The following is a 17065-nucleotide window of genomic DNA, read 5'->3' as shown; positions in this document are numbered from 1 at the left end:
TTTGTCAAACTGGTCCTCAAGCCTTCCCACTGTGGAGCTTTCTGTCCCACAGACTCTGAGATATGCTATTTTTGCTTTGCTAGCTTCCTGGTCTCTGCTCTCTTTCTGGACGTTGCTGGTCTGACTCTGACCCTCTTCTTTTCTTTTGTATTGCTGATGTCATAAGATCTGTTTGAACTACCTTCATCTGTTTTTCAAAGTTTGTATTGAATTCTTAATTACAATTGTGATTTTTTTTGTGCTTTTCAAGAAATTTTTAAAAATAATATTTAGTTCCTGCTTCCTTTAAAAAGCAGTATTTTATTTCCTGAAGCAATCAACGTTGCTTTCTGTCTGAGGACACCACTGGTAGTTTTTCTTCTCTTCCTTGATTATTTTCTTAAATTCTTATTAAAATATTATTATTTATTTATTTGTCTCTCTCTCTCTCTCTCTCTCTCTCTCTCTCTCTCTCTCTCTCTCTCTCTCACACACACACACACACACACACACACACACACACACACACACACACGCCTTTGGAGGCCAGAAGAGGGCATTAGGCCAATGAACTGGAGTTAATGGGTGATTATGAGCCACCAGATGCAGATGCTGGGAACTAAAGTCAGGTCCTTTGCAAGAGCAGCAAATTCTCTTAACCCTTGAGCCACAGCTCCAGCCCCCAAATGTCTTTGTTCCCTAGCATGGCCTCTATTTTCATATTGGTTCTCACGTGTCAGATAATCCTGGGTGTCTGTTCACATTAAGAAAAAGGTAGCATACTTGAGGCATTTTTGTGAATGTGTTTTTATTCTTGTGTATATGAATAGGCTTATATTCTCTTGTCTACAGGGGATATCTTCCAAGATCCCTAGTATATGCCTTCAACCACACATCAAATCCCATATGTATCATAGTTTATCTATACATAATACAAACATACTGTAATAAAGTAAAATGTACGTACTAGATATAGAAAGAGTAACAACAGCAACAACAACAATAGGACAATTATGTTGTATGAAACTGGTTTCTCTTTTTATCACAATATGGAATTCTCCCTTTGACATTTTTTTATACCATAGTTGACCTCAGGAAACTGAGAACATAGAGGGCAAAATCTTGGGTAAATTATGACTATCATTCTCATTGTTGTTTTGACATTATTTTTGATCAAAGGAAAGGAAGCATTCAAAGCTAACTAACCTTAGATGATGCTTTCTCTTTTTGTATGTTAATAATAAATTACTTTATTTCTGATTCTTGGCCTGGTTCCTTCTAATTGCCTGCTTATTAGCTAGCTAATTTGTCTCTGTGTGTTCTACCCCCACCCCCCCAACCCCCCTCTCTTTGGTGTAGTATCCATGACTTCTTCCAGGAGAAGTAGTATTTAGGGCTTTAATTCTAGAAAAACTATTTTAAGCTCATTATTTCAAGCTCACATACATGTGCCTTTATTTTTAATAACTGCAATCTACTTTTCCTATAAATGATGAATTACTTTTTTACAGATTTTTTTTATTTGAATTAGAAACAAGATTGTTTTACATGACAATCCCAATTCCCTCTCCCTCCCCGTCCTCCCCTACCACTACCACCCCCAACTAAAACCCTACCTATGACATATCCTTTCTGCTCCCCTGGATGGTGAGGCTTTCCATAGGGTGGGAGATGAGTTACTTTTTAATATTTTTGATAAGTCAAAGACAATATATTTTAATGTTGATTGCTTTTGCCAAATAGCTCTCCAGACATTATGGTCACTGTCAATGATCTATAGGAATTTCCTTTATGTTGAGTAGGGCTCAACAAAATGTGAATGTTTTGAGCAGGCTGAGTTTACATTTATAAGTTTACATTGCAAATAAATTGTTCATATATTTACCAACACTTTATATTTATTTTCTCAACAATGAGCCGTTTGTATCTATTTACCATCTTTCTGTTGCAGTTTTCATTTTTTTTCTTACTGATAGATTGGGGCTTAATAAGGAAGAAAGGGCTTTGTCGCTTGTATAGTAAGTGTGTTTGGGGTCTTTCATCTTGCTTATGATGAACTTTACCACCTGAAGCTTTACATTTTTATGTAATTAAATCCATCAGTATTGTTTTTTATGGGCTTAATTTGGTCTCTTGCCATGATTGTACTGTTTACTCATGCATTCTTCTAAAATATTTATTGTCTTGTAAAGACAATAAATTGGCAAACGACCTAAAAGTAAAATATATGAAGTACTTAAATATATCCTTTCTGTAAAAGGTGATATATGTATATATATGATATATATATATATATATATATATATCATGTACATACATATATTATGTTTGTGTGTATAATGTATATGCACCTGAAAGATAAGCAGCTGATAGCTAGTGACATTACCACTCTTTAGTGACCAGTAACAATGTCAACTGTGACCACTTGATAATATATCTTGAGAGATACTATGGTTATTTACAAGAAAGTCTATTTGGGGGCTGGGAGACAGCTCAGTGGTTAGGAACACTAGCTGCTCTTCCAGAGGACACAGATCTAATCCCCATCCCTCACAGGGAGGCTTACAACTTATTTGTAACTAGTTCTTGGGGACTCAATCCCCTTTTCTGGATTTTGCGGTTGCCAGACATGCATGTGGGCCACAGATATCCCTGCAGGCAAAATACCCATACATATAAAATAAAAATAAGGAAATCTTTATAAAAGAGAAAGACTATTTTAAAATGGTATGGTTCAGGGATATTTTATAGTTTAAAAAAAAGAACCTTACTTTATATTTATCTCAAAGGTCTTCCTTTCCGCTCTTCCTGTTCTCCCTTCCCCTGTTCCCTGATTTTAAATCCCGAAGCGGTGTTTGTGTTTCATTTGCTCACTTGAAGATGTTATCCACGGTTCCTAGTCTTCATTTGCTAACAGCGTCTAAGGATATGCATAATAAAACTGTAGAGCTGCTGCCTCAGATGCATCTTTGGGAAGGCAGTTATTGATGTTTAGATAATTTGTTGGTAGTTTCAAAAGCGTCTTTTATCTCAGGTTGTGAGTGAAGTATTTTAAATAATTGAAGTGATTTATTGGACATTAAATAAACTGTGTAAATCAGATGGAAGTACAAAAGGCTCATGCCATGGATGGGAGTTTTGCAGTAGGAATTATTATGACTCTGTGTTTCTTCTGTTACCAGGTTCATTTTGATGGTTGGAGCAGTTGCTATGACTACTGGATAGATGCAGACTCTCCAGATATCCACCCTGTAGGCTGGTGTTCCAAAACTGGACACCCACTTCAGGCTCCACTAAGTAAGATACACTTAGATAGTCATGATCAACATTTTCATTTCCTTTAATAATGTGCTTAAGTTTTTGTCTCTTATTTCTCCATATATTTCTTCTCTTGATTGCCACCAGCACGGGCTTGAGTGCGCGCGCGCACGCGCGCGCGCACACACACACACAGACACACACACAATTATAAAAGAAAAATCCTGTTGCCTAAGTAAGGTTTGCTGTTTTGAGTTTTGTTTAGAAATAAGCATGACCTTTTATATTTAGTGATAATTTTTTGAAGATAATTTGTCAGACTATTAAAATTTCAGTATCCTAATAGTGACCTGATAGTAGCCTTGCAAATGTTATCATTGCCAGAAACTGGGTAAAGTATAAAAGAGGCCACCCTCTGCTTTGTGATTTATTCTATGTGCAAATTTATAATTCACTCAATAAAGATTTAAATTCTGTTAAGTAAAAAAGCATATACCAGACACACACACACACACACACACACACACAGAGAGAGAGAGAGAGAGAGAGAGAGAGAGAGAGAGAGAGAGAGACATTCCATTATCTCAGTTTTAAGGAATATGTACCTCATATGAGAAAATATGGGAAATACATTAAACTATAGTCAATTTTTTTAAATAATTAATTTTCTTTCCCTGTACTGTGTGAGTAGATTTATGTATGCTATATACAGACTGAGGGTGCATAGCCATACATGTGCATATTTCTAATTGAAGAATAGAGTAACAAAGTTAGAAGCAAATGTTAGTTAAATAAACTGTGTCACGTAGTTTGTGTAGGTAACATAGTCGTGAAAAATATTAATATTGTGAAATGTGAAAGACAAGTCCAAAGCCAGGTGACACTGTTTTAGATACACCTTTACATTGTACCTCCTAAGAAGCAAAATGACAATCCTGAACTGGATGTAGCTGTGCCTGGAAATGTTAGAGTCATAACTAGGAAGGCATTCAACCAGGGAGCTGTGCATGGAAATGCTGGAGCCATAGCTAGGAGAACGTTCATCCGCACTGCTGGATGACTACGGAGAGTCTGAGATGGAGAAGAGCTGCTGATGTTGGTAACTCCCTGTGCACTCCAGCCCTGGCCGCCTGGTTGACTCAGGTGGTTCCAACATCGTGTTTATATTTCAGATTCTGTGATCTTGTGTTTGAAATTTTAGTGTTGAATATTCTCATGCAATTTTTTTATTTGATAACAGTTCTTTCAGATATCCCTATCAAGTCAGATTTAAATATCTCTGTTGTCTGACATCTTAAAATAAAATTAGATCAGAATTTATCATCTCAGTATTAAAGAAATATAAATGTGGTGACAGAATACAAGAACTACTTGTTTTTCTATATACAGAGAGAAAATTGTTCCAGAAATGGAGTATTTTTCCTCTGCCCTATTCTCATCATAGACATTTAAATCTAGCTTTCTGCTCACCTTCTTGTTATATTTATCTTTTTTACCTTCTCTTTTTATTATTTTTGTTGTAGGCCCTGCAGAATTAATGGAGCCATCAGAAACTGGGGGATGTCCAACTCTCGGCTGCAAGGGGATTGGTCATTTTAAAAAATCGAGGTACCTGGGCAATCAGAGGTATGCGTTTACCACTATTTATGTGAGGACTTTTGTGCATGGTTGTATGGAGGGTGGCTGTCTATGAAGGTGGAAGATGATTTCCTTCTATAAGAAACAGATGTGAACTGATTTTATATTCAGTTACCTTGGAGACTGTAAAAACCAATGGTATATCTAAAGCTGTCTTCCTGAGAGAACACTCATTCAATGTTTAAAATAGATTTACTTTAGTTATTTGGTATTTTTTGTATGTTTGTTTGGTTGGTTTGTTTTTTTTTTTTAGCTTGGCTGATTTTTCAGATGCATGGCTTCTAAAATAGTTACTTACAGTTTACCATCAATGAGATGAGGGAAGGCCTTGTTGAAATTATTTAGCAGAATATATGATGTAGCTGGGCAACTTTACAGTTTGACAAAGATGAGATATTGTAGATTAGCAGTGAACATCACAAAACAGTATGACCAAATGTAAGGATTAAATGGCCAGAAAAGTGATTTTTTTCCCAATATTTTTCTTACTTGTAAGTAACTTTAACACACACACACACACCCCACACACCCACCCACCCACCCACACCCACACACCAAAAATACAATTGGAACTTGATGTTCAGGTGATTTGGGAATCTTGAAAGACCTTTAAAAATGTTACTGAAATAAATTCTCATGATTTAGTGGGATTCCTAAGGGACAAAGCATCACCCATTTGAATATGTATTGAAATGGTAGTAAGTACCAGTGTAAGTTATAGAAACATGCTAATTGTGTTAATAAAATCATGTCTTATTTATCTAGTTTGTATAGGGTTTCAGTCTGGTTCTTTGAAATTATAGGTCAGTGAGATGGCTCAGTGGGTAACCTCAGTTCCATCTGGGATCCATATGGTCGAAGGAGAGAGCCAGCTCCTGAAGGGTGTTCCCTGACCTCCACACATGCTATGGCCCCTGGGTGCCCTCTCTGTAACATTAAAGACATTCAGAAATGTTGTTACCTAGTCCTCTAAGAGAGACTTAGTAAGACTTGCAAAATTGATGTATTGTTTTCCCCTGGGTGCAGTGAAGGCTCCCCATATCTCTGCGTCCACAAGTGTTGCTCATCTCCCCCTCCCCCGCTTTTTTAACAGTCATTATGTTCCAGAATAAAAAGTGCACAGACAGGATGACTATTCCGTGTCAGAGACCCATTTTTAAACCCTTGTGCCACTTGTATGTCTGCAAACCAAAGATAGAGCATTAATTTGAACTCCACTGAAGACACTGCATCGTAGAAGTTATTAGCTGTGTCTCATGAAGGCAGCTGGATCACTTTTCAGCGAATAGATGGGTCCCAGTGCAAGATGCAGCTCACAAGTGGGCAAAACTCGAGCCTTAAATTGAGAGAGTCTTTTGTTCACTGGTTTCCTTTGAAGAACAGTTTTTTCAGTCACAACATGTAACATTTACCAAGCATTCTCCTACGTTGTGTTAGCGATTGTTCTGTTGCTTAATGGGAATCAGCTGGCTTTCAGAACGACACTCTGGTAAAGGAACTGTTCTTTTCCCACAAGCTGTGGTGAGCCCAGTGTAGTGTTCCTTAGCCATAATAATTTGTCTTCTCTAGCCACTGATGAGTGGAGCTGAAGGGTCTGGTGTTGACCTTTGGGGTCTCACAACACTGCTCCGGGGCTCGGTCCCACACTGAGGATCTCCACTCACGCTTCGTCATTTTAAGTATAAGATATGAAATCATAACTTATGATTTGGTACATCTGCATTACTACTGTACAGTCCCATGATGTTCATTAGACTAAAGGCAATTTCCTCAAATTGAAAGAAAAGAACTAAGAAATTTTTAAACTGGATAAATGCTGACGTTGTTAGGATACAGTTGGCTATTTAAATTTTGTACTTAGCTCTGGCATGAAACCCACCACACAGCACTGTGCATACTGAATGTCTCCAGAGATGAGAAGACCACACCATGTGCATACGCTCTTTGGTAGCTCCTTTGGTCCAAGTAGGAAAGATTGTGGCGGCCCAAGTCTCTAGGGACAACCATGTCACATCACCTAGCCCCTTGTCATGACGGCCTTTACCCTTAGGCTCCAACAGCCCAGCTGCTCCCACAGTTTAGTGGTTGTCTTCAGGGAGTTTCTTGATCCCCATAATTTAGCCCTTTTAGTAACAAGCACAATACCGCCTGTCCTATCCAATCCATCAAGACGGTATTGTGCTTATTACTAGAAGGGGTAAATTATGGGAAGATTCAGAGACTAACATGCAGAAAAGTGGAAAGGAAACTTAGACTAATTGGAACCATGCTAAAGAACTGCTCATTTACTTGAAGGAGTGGCAGAGTATAGTTTATGACTGAAAAGACAAGTCTTGGCCAAAAAACTAGTGATTTCCTTGTGCATGCAGGGCACGGCTGCTGGGATCTTTGTTGTGTGGGGTTGGTGGGCAGGGTCTCTGGACAGAAGAATAAGACTATGGTCCGGGTTGTACTGTTCACCCTTCCCAGCCTGTGCACAGGTTTTCTTCACTCCTTGTGCAGTCTGTATAATTTACAATGCTCCACACTGTCTCCTTGGCAGGACATTAATCCTTGGCGGGCCCAGCCTGTTTTCCATCTCATCAGTACACTTGTGGATTAGCTTGCTGCAGCATACATATTCTCTGAAAGGTTCATTTCACTGGCAATTATTCCTGTCCTTGCTGAGAATGCTGTGCTTAGGATAACATAATGAGGAAATTCTCTTTGGATTAATTTACTGAGAAACTAAATAAATCAAAACATACATTCTTTACATAGATAACAAAGAAGGTTGCTCCTTCAGTAAGGATGGTTTTATGAGCACATAAGCAAAATACTGAGTTTGCTTGTGACTCTCTCCAAAGATACAAGTTATGTTTGGTCTAAGAAACATTAGAAGCAGAGCGTGTATTTGGTAACACAGTTTGAGGATGCAGCCTTTCTTTAATTTGAAATACGATTAGTGAGAGTTGGATGTGGGGTATGGTATTCTCATCTCTAGAGATATTCCATATGTAGCCACCTTGCTTAACTCTGACTGTCCAGAAGAAAGTGTCGGTATGATTTACACATTGGCATCCTTTTGTTATTTCACTCTTAGCTAACTTAGAGGTCTGAGAATGGGAAAACCCACTTGAGGTTAAGAGAGCTAAAGTTACATAAAAGTAGATATTCTGCATATGTATTGCCTCCAGAAGTACATCTTTGATATATAAAATTTGATCTTTTAGAAATTAAGCAAGAAAATGTTTATTCCCCCAGTCTCTAAAGAATATGTTTGAAATCCATGGAGCGTCTTGCAAATTAATAACCATGGATGCACAACTAATTCTCATTCAGCATCCATCCGCCTAGCTCTCATGTACTGCTGTCTGCCTGCTTTGGGTCAACCGGCTTTGGTGGTTGTACAGAAAAGGGGTCCCACATCTGAGGGTGTAGGAGTGGTGGTACTCAGTAAAGCATTAGCTATTTCCCAATGGAGTAGAGTCCGCTCAAATATGTTTTTCATATCACTTTATTTTTGCTATTTTTTCCTATACACAATGGAGGTAAATACCTTGCTGGTAAGGTCATAATAATGTGTGGGATGTGTTTGACCTGCTCTATCACAGCAACTGTTCTCAGGTTAAGTGAATGACCACATTTAATCCTCTCAGCAAGTCTGTGAGTTGAGCACCACTTAGAGATGATGAGGAAAAGTTGGAATGGCTGAGTGAAAGCCCTGGATGGGACTGATAGAAGCAGAACTCAATCCAGCCCAGAATGGCCTTTATGTCTACTCCTCCCATCAGCCCCTGTGCAGAGCAGTCACCTGAGACAGCCTGTCCTGTTTGTTTGTCAGCATTGTGTGTGAGAGAAACACACGCTTAAATTGGATGCTTAAACTGGATGTGTTGCCAAGTCTTACAACTCAGAGGGTTTTTAGTATGGCAGTGGATAGCAGAGGACAAGCTAGCCCTTTTACTTACAAACAACCTCCTGAGAGGCTCTGGAAGCAAATATTTGTCAAATGATTGGTGTACAATAATTTGCTAATATTTGTGTCATAATAAAGTGATTTTAGGGAAGGGTCTCACAGGACTTGTATTGTCCTTTCCTGAAAGGACCTGTATTTGAATGAATAGCTGGGGGCGGGGCGGGGGGTGAGAAAGAGCAAAGGTAGGAGAGGGAAAGAGATTGAGTGAGCATGGGAGAAAACGAATACCCATGATGGAATGCAAACATGCCGTAATGAATCAAACCTTACTAAAATTTAGTTGCTAAGAAAAAGTATATGAGAAACTATGATGGTGATAAAATCACCCATCTCTTTTGTTTCTTTAAACAACAGGCATGGAAGTGATCTCAAGCCCTTGAGAGCATGCTTAATTATGAGTTTCCCTGTAATTCATACCCCAAGGGCTAGATAATGGGAGACAAGATAGGGAAAAACGTAAATCTGTAGCTTGGCTTGCCTTGAAAGGCAGTAGGTAAGCCTTAGTTAGGATCTTGAAACAGTATTTCACTTTTCTCTGCCAGTGTCTTCATTTGTTAACATAGGTGATGATGGCATTCATAGGAGTGGTGTGATGAAAGAATTAATTCATGTAAAGGACTTGGAGCCCTGCCTAGCACAGAGAAAATTGCAATACATAGAGCTGTGTGCAATGCATGAGGAGGGCAGCCGCAGCTCTTTGATGCTTTCAGATCGATGTCATTGTCACTGATTAGGAATAAGGAAATTCTTCCATGATACAGGCTAATGTTTACTCATAATGGGTAGCAATTAAACAAGAGCCAGTGTTTATTATCAAATTCCACCACGAACATGTGACAGTCTATAAGTCTTCTTTGAAGCCTAATTTTTAGTATCTGTCAAATGAGCACACTCTTGGAGCTGCCTCCATGGTGGTGAGGATGAATGCTAGACAAGGACATTGCTTGCCTGGGTAAGGCACGCCCACTTTTGTTGGCATCATCATTGTGAAATGAAAATTCCACCTCAGAAACTGTGTTTGCTCATCACTGTGCATGGATGAGGTGACAGAGCACTTTGCCAGGCACCTGGGTTCTACCTGAAACATTTCTCATTCTGCCATTGCTGTGGCACTCCAGTATATTTTGTCACATCCCCTTTAGCCATCACTTCCAACCACAGGAGCAAGCTGGCATTTCTCGCCACCCTGTGCAGGGCTCGAAGGAAGAGAGGCTTCGTGAAAATCTGTGGCTGCCCGTCACACGGAGCCCTCTGTAGGGCAGGTTTCTTCATTCGTTGGGTCATTTCTTCAGAAGGCTGGGACTGTTTCTCATTCAACTGAGAGGTTGAAAGAGCTAGGACAGTTTGTTTTCAAAAGAAAAAAACCAAGAAACAAACAAACAAACAAACAAAAACAACAACAACAACAACAACAAAAAATACAGGCATTTAGACAGCAGGCTCCCAACCAGTATCTTGCCTTTCTCTGAACTATGCCCAAGTTTTTCATTTAGTCAACAATAAAAGCAAAGGGCTCTTTCCATAGAGCTTGAACACAATAGTTTGCTCTGTAACTGCTGTTTCGCTGGGGACCTATGTCATCCAAAATTGCTGCATGGCTTCCCATTGTTTGAAGCTGGTGGTGTGTCCTACAACCCTGATGCCATCCAAAGTAAATACACACACTGTAGTTCACTGCTTGTTAAGCCAGGGGCTTAAGGGTTGAGTGAAACTAAACTGTACGTGTGCTGCTGCTGGATTAGCACAGTACTGTCTGTCAAAAGAAACCAAAACATTGTCTTTGGGTTTTTCTTTTATTGCCCCAAGATTGAAGTGCAAAAATTCAATGAAAAACATGCACTAGAAAGAGCAGCATAGTGTGGCATAGGAGATGACTGAGATCTGAGACTGGACCAACTTGATTCCTTGGTCAGAGCAGAGACGCAAGAGCTTGGGAGGAGCTGGTTATATATAATTTTTTGATGGTTGTAGGGAGATTCATTGAAGATGATATGTCGTGAGGTGATCCCCACAATCTGAATGGGATTTCAGTGGACATTTGTGCCCTGGTTGAGTCGAAGCTTGGCATTAAGGAAAGTGTTGTACCTTAGGATAGCCACATGGCAACTCAGTGTATTTGCATTCTTGGCAGGTACAGGGTAGCTAAAGACCCAAACACACAATGCTGCCATGTGGGCTTTCTGTCTTGGGGAATGGAGCACAGGCTGCTCAGGCTTCGTGTTTGTAGTCTCCATGAAACTGAGGAATGTGTCAGGGCCCCAAGGTAGTGGACAGGCTAAGAGTGGCACTCCTGTGCTGTCCCCTACAACTTCATCCCGCACAGGTAGTTTCTAAGGGGATATGTTGTTCTAGATCCTGCATCCTGCCCACTCCTAGATGTCTGCCTTCCAGCTTAGCTACTAGTTGCCTCACTCAAAGTCTCTGTTCACGTTAGGCAGAACCAGTTTTGGTAATTTGTTCTCATGAATTCTTGATTAGTTCAGGCATCCCAAGCAGGATCCCATGCAGTGTTTGAATGGCTGATGTGGTTAGATTTCCCTTCGTAGTGTGAATGACTGAAGTAGTACACCTGTTATTGAATGAGTAGACTCATTTTGCTGAGCTGTTTCGTTGCTGTGTGACCTCGGGCAAGCAGCACTTTTATTTAAATGTCTAATAATAATCTTTCTATAATTATTGGTTTGCTCCAATTTACTTCCCATTAGTCTTTCTTCTCTCTCTCAGTCTGTCTGTCTCTCTCTCTCTCTCTCTCACACATACAGAGAGAGAGAGAGAGAGAGAGAGAGAGAGAGAGGGAGGGAGGGAGGGAGGGTGTCTTTTGCCTCAAGTTCTTTAAACTGCAAACCAAAAAGCCATTAGGATCCCTGTAGATTACAAACTCTCTCTCGGTCTGTAAGGCATTGTGGGATATTAAGAGATGCTGACAGTCCCCTAACCTTCCCTGCATTTCCATCCCACACACCCAAATCAATTCCTATCGCTTCCCATGTTTAGAGATTTCCCAGAGGCGTCAAATTGAACCAACCCAAAATATAACTTGGAACAGCTGACTATGGTCTAGTGAGCCATACAGGATACTGCCTCTCCCTGCATCTCCTGCTTCCTGTCATCTCAGCGTCTCACCATGCTAGCCTCACTGTCCCTCCCATGTGTTGCATTGCTTTCTCCTAAGCGTGGGGAGGTAGTTGTGAGCAACTTTGTCCTGACCTTTAGGCATTTGTTCTCTCTAGGGAAGCCCTTCCTCACTGCCCATCAGATCATCCTCACACCTTCCCTAATGGCCACTTTTGCTTTCTTTACAGAAGCCATTCCAGTGTAAAGTTACATAACTTCTTTGTGTGATTAGGCATTGCCCATTTCCCCTAGATCAGCAGTTCTCAATCATTGGTCACGGCCCTTTGGGGGTGTCAAAAGACCCTTTCACAGGGATCACCGAAGACCATCAGAAAACAGATATTTACATTTAAGATTCATAACAGTATCAAAGTTTCAGTTATGAAGTCGCAATGAAAATAATTTATGGTTGGGGGTCACCAAAATATGAGAAATGTATTAAAGGGTCACAGCATTAGGAAAGTTGAGAACCACTGCCCTAGACTGTCACTGAGGCCAGAATTTTCATCTCCTCACTTTTTATTATGTTTGCAATGCTTAGAAAGGTGATTAACACAATAGATACTTAATGATAAATACTTGTTGACAATGAGAAAATTAAAGCCTGAAGTTGCTTAACCATTTTAAAACCTATTGCATCATATGAAATGTCTTTTTTATAGGGTGTTGGAAAGACTAAAGCAGTGTGTATAGGCACAGCACGGTGCTTAATATACCATATGACCTCCATAAAAGTTTCTATCAATTGCATTTTGGGTATATTCTGGTTGTTATTGGACAGACATTTTATAAATGTATGACTGTGTGGTTAGGTGTTACTACCTTCACTTAAAATACAAGTATAGAGCAGCATGTACCTACTAAAGTTTGCATATTTGCTAACACGATATCTGAGATGAACTTTGTTACTCCAAGTTACCAGGGAGCATTTCAGGTGGCTCTCTTCTTTCCCCAGGAGAGCGTCTCTGCTTCTCTTGGTAGAAAATACATATGCAGTGTTTGAAAAAGTTCCCTTGGGTGATTGTTAATATTCTCACTGTCATAGAAAATAGAGAAAAGAACACCCAACACCAATATAATGTATCTAGTGTCCGAATGGTTTCCAGACTTCAGAAGGCCTCTCAAAGCAGAGGGGTAAGATACGCAGTCAACTGGAGAACTTGGTACCTAGATCTTTTAGAGACTGGAATGCTAAGGCCCAGGCCAGGCATCTGATAGCTAATGCCAAGTTAACACCCAGTGACCTCAATTCCCTCTGCCTAGGTAACAGGAGTTTTCCCACATGGGACCTCAGAGTACAACCTCTAGGGAAGATAGGAAAGGTTGGCCCGTGGCCCCTTTTCATACCAGGGTTAAAATTGGCTCCAAAGCATTTCTGTGTTCTCTAGGAAATCAGCTGTAACTATATTCCCAGAGATAGTAGTGTTCCCTGGGGACATTAAAAGTTACAAAATGTTATAGGGGAAAATAAATAGTTATGAATGTCTCAAGTATGGGTATTTTTTTTTGTGGCTGATTAGTCACAAACATATGCATAGGCCTTACCCATAAAAAGTACTGAAGGAATCCTCTGACTGTTGCTGAGTCCAGAGGCTGCAGCAGAATGCTCCTAGTTCAGGTATGTTCCCTAGTGGAATGGACTTAAATTATCTGTAAAGAGATATTTTATGGCAGTATGTCTAGTCACACATTCATACACATGCATATATAACGTACTTGGTTCAATTTTGGATTCTTATTTTTCACTAGCCTACAATTTTAATTGTAGAATTATGACCTAATGGGAGTGTACTTTTCTCTTCTTTTGATCTGTTAGTGGTGCCAACTGCCCCTACTCAGACATCAACTTGAACAAAGACCGCATTTTTCCAGACCGCCTAAGTGGTGAGATGCCTCCATCTAGTCCATCATTTCCAAGAAGTAAAAGGACAGACACAAGTGAAAGCTCATCGTCTCCTGAAACCAGGTACTTAAAGTGATGATGCTTACATTATCCAGAAACACTCTCATTGAACCGACTGTCATCTTGCATGCTTTACATTTTGTGGCAATGTTTTCCTGTGGATTGTTAGAAACGCACATGGTTTAGCCAGGTTGGTGTGAACTCCCAGAATCCTAGAACTGAGGAGGTAGAGACAGGAGAAACGCTATGTAGTTTAAGGACAACCTAACCCACCTTAAAAACAAAACAGAGAAGCACTTCATTTACTGTGAAACTACAGAAGGAAAGTCCCTATTTTCAGTCCTAACATATTTGACCAAGAGGTCAAAGAGATCTTCCATCTCCCTAAGACCGTTAAGTCCTTAACTGGGCACAGCTGTGATGACATGCACCAAGCCACTGCAAGGCTAAAGTAGGAGAATTGCTTAGTTCAAGATCAGCATGAGTAACATAGTGTGATTTCATGACAAATAAATATGCAAACCAATTCAATGCTGAGTTGAGTGTCACTCAAGGCTGGAAGCTGTGTCTAGAAGAAATAGAAGAGGCTCTACTTTTCCCCTGGTGTGTTTCCCTCGTGCAAGACAACTGTGAAGCTGAAAAAAAAAAAAAAAAAAGTAGCATTACATTTTGAATCACGTATGTGTGCATTATACTAATTTCAGCGTGTCTTCTTTGATATTGAGGGAAATGGCCAGAGGCGCTTATGTCTAACTCTTGGAGCCACAGTGGTCTACTTCCGGCTGGGGTTATTCAGGAGGTAATGATAGGAGAATGCACTCCTTGAGGTGTAGACAGGACTTGATCCTTCTTGGAAGCCCTGAAGCCTTGTCTGGAGAGTTCAGAGTCTTTCTGAATTTGGCATTTCTGTTGCTGTGATAAAACATCATAGACCAAAATCAACTTTAGGGACAAAGGTAAATTTATTTCAGTTTTCATTTCCACTGCACAGTTCATCACTGAGGGAAGTCAAGGTAGGAACTCTAAGCAGGGCCAGACGTGGCAGTCAGGGGCTGATGCAGAGGCCATCAGAGAATGAGGAATGGTGCTTATTGTCTTGCTCCCAGGACCACCAGCCCATGGGGTGGCACCACTCACAGGGAGCTGGCCCCTCCCACACCATTTATCATTGATGAAAGTACTCCATAGTCAAATCTGATGGGGTATTTTCCCCATTGAGGTTCCCTTTACCCCAAATGACTTAGTTGTGTCATAAAACTAGTCCACAGAAGAACTGTAGACTGTTCAAAATCCTTTCTGCTTTAATTGCATCTTCTCAATTGTTCCTTTCTGCATCAGCATTGGCCGAAGTCTTGGTTTTAATATGTAAGGCATGAGGAAGAGATACAATGTATTCTTCATGACTAGTTGTATAGGATTCCTTATTTCTTCTAGTTTCTTCCTAGGTAACCAAGAAATGGTAAGTTCCATTTTGATCAATCAAAAATATACCAAGGGGTTATAGAATAATAATGACTATGAGGAACTGGGGAGGTGATTCAGTGTGTAAGTGTATGCCATGCTGCAGAAGCATGAAGAACTGAGTTTGGAGCTCTGGCACTCATGTAAAAGTGCTAGGAGGTGCTGAAAGGTAGATCCTGTGTGTTCCCTGCTCAGCCAGTCTAGCAGAAATGGCAAACTCCAAGTTCAATGAGAGGCCCTGTCTCAAAAACTAAAGAAGTGATGGGAGAACCAAAGTCCATCTCTGGCTTCTACAAGTGCACACATGTATGTCCCAAACACACACACACACACACACACACACACACACACACACACACACACTACTGCTACCACACACATTCACACAGTTAAAAAAAGATAATGAGAATTATGAACTTTCTGCTTAATGAAAACTTTAATTCATTGGCATGTAAGTGTGGTAAGTAATCTAACATTCATTCAAAGCTTATACAATCTCTGGCAGGGAAATTAAAAAACAAGCAAAAAAACTTTTCTAAAAGTAAATATACAAGAATGTTTTACAAAACAGATTTAGTACTAATTTATTGGTGTCCTACCAGAGCTTTTATGAGGATAGTTCTTGTTCTAGACATTTTCTTACTTATTACTTACTTTAGCAAATAGTGATGAAAACCTTTTCCACAGACCAATGAAGGGCATCAAAACATTGGATGTAGAAAGTTGATGAACTAAACATTCTCAGGCTTGCCTCTCCACTCAGCTGTTTTCTGGGCTCTGGGCTCTTTCCTCCATGGAAAGTGATGGAAGAGAAAGCAAAGCACACTCCAGCTTATGTATTGGCTTCTCTTCATACTATGTATGTGACCCTTGATCTTTCCCTTGTTTCTTTGATTCTCATAGTTAAGTGAGGGCGATAAAAGTGAAAACTGTAAATGAAAAGCTCTCCAGGAGATAACTAGTAAGTCCTAAGTCCTTATTTTGTAGGCAGAGTTTCTCTGTGTTCCTGGCAGTTGCTCCCAAATAACCACACAGAGACTTATTATTTGTAAATGCTCAGCCAACAGCTTAGGCTTGTCTCCAGCCAGCTTTATAACTTGAATTAACCCATTTCTGTTAATCCGTGAGCTACCCCAAGGCTCATTTACCTCATCTATGAACTTCCCGTGTTTCTTCTATCTCATCTGGCTCTTGAAGACTGCCCTCCTACTTCCCAGCATTCTCTCTGCTCTGAAAATCCTACCTAGCTATTGGCCAATCATCTTTTTATTAACAATGAGAGCAACAAGGATTATTTCACAGCACTTATTGAGTGATAGTTTTTACGAGAGTTTCTGAAAGAGGAATAGGTTCCCTGTTTACTTGTTTGTTTAATAGGCCTGGTTGAGTATCCCTTATCCAAAACTCTTGGGATCAGAAGTTTCCAATTTGGGATTTTTAAAAATGTTATATTTGCCTAAACTTTACAAGTTGAGCATTCCTAATCTGAAATGCTCCAAAAAACAAAAACAAAAACAAAAACAAACAAACAAAAAAAACACTCAAGAAATTTCCGCTTTGGGCACATTTTAGATTTGGGGATTAGAAATATTCAATCCCAAAATATTTTTTTTAAGGAAAGAAATATTCAACTCGAATTTCCTTTATTTCCTAAGAGTAGGAGCACAACTATTCAATTTCTGTAATATTCCTGGGCTACGTGGAAGAGATTGTTCAATTAAGATTATTTTCATAACGTCCACATTCTCTTTTCT

The 17065-nt window shown here is 39.8% G+C and overlaps 1 protein-coding gene across 13 annotated transcripts in view; it reads left to right on the top strand.

The window, feature by feature from the left end:
* L3mbtl3 (L3MBTL histone methyl-lysine binding protein 3) overlaps nt 1-17065 on the top strand; it is a 117967-nt gene that overhangs the window by 80357 nt on the left and 20545 nt on the right. For all 13 annotated transcript variants that reach the window (XM_027402880.2, XM_027402876.2, XM_035440325.1 and 10 more), the window contains 3 exons: nt 3162-3276; nt 4761-4863; nt 13764-13913. In XM_027402880.2, the coding sequence (XP_027258681.1) occupies nt 3162-3276; nt 4761-4863; nt 13764-13913 (368 nt within the window). The remainder of the gene's footprint in view (nt 1-3161; nt 3277-4760; nt 4864-13763; nt 13914-17065) is intronic.

This window comes from Cricetulus griseus, chromosome 2 (assembly GCF_003668045.3).
Source record: "Cricetulus griseus strain 17A/GY chromosome 2, alternate assembly CriGri-PICRH-1.0, whole genome shotgun sequence".
Taxonomy (NCBI): Eukaryota; Metazoa; Chordata; class Mammalia; order Rodentia; family Cricetidae; genus Cricetulus; species Cricetulus griseus.
This window is presented reverse-complemented; position numbering and strand designations above follow the sequence as displayed.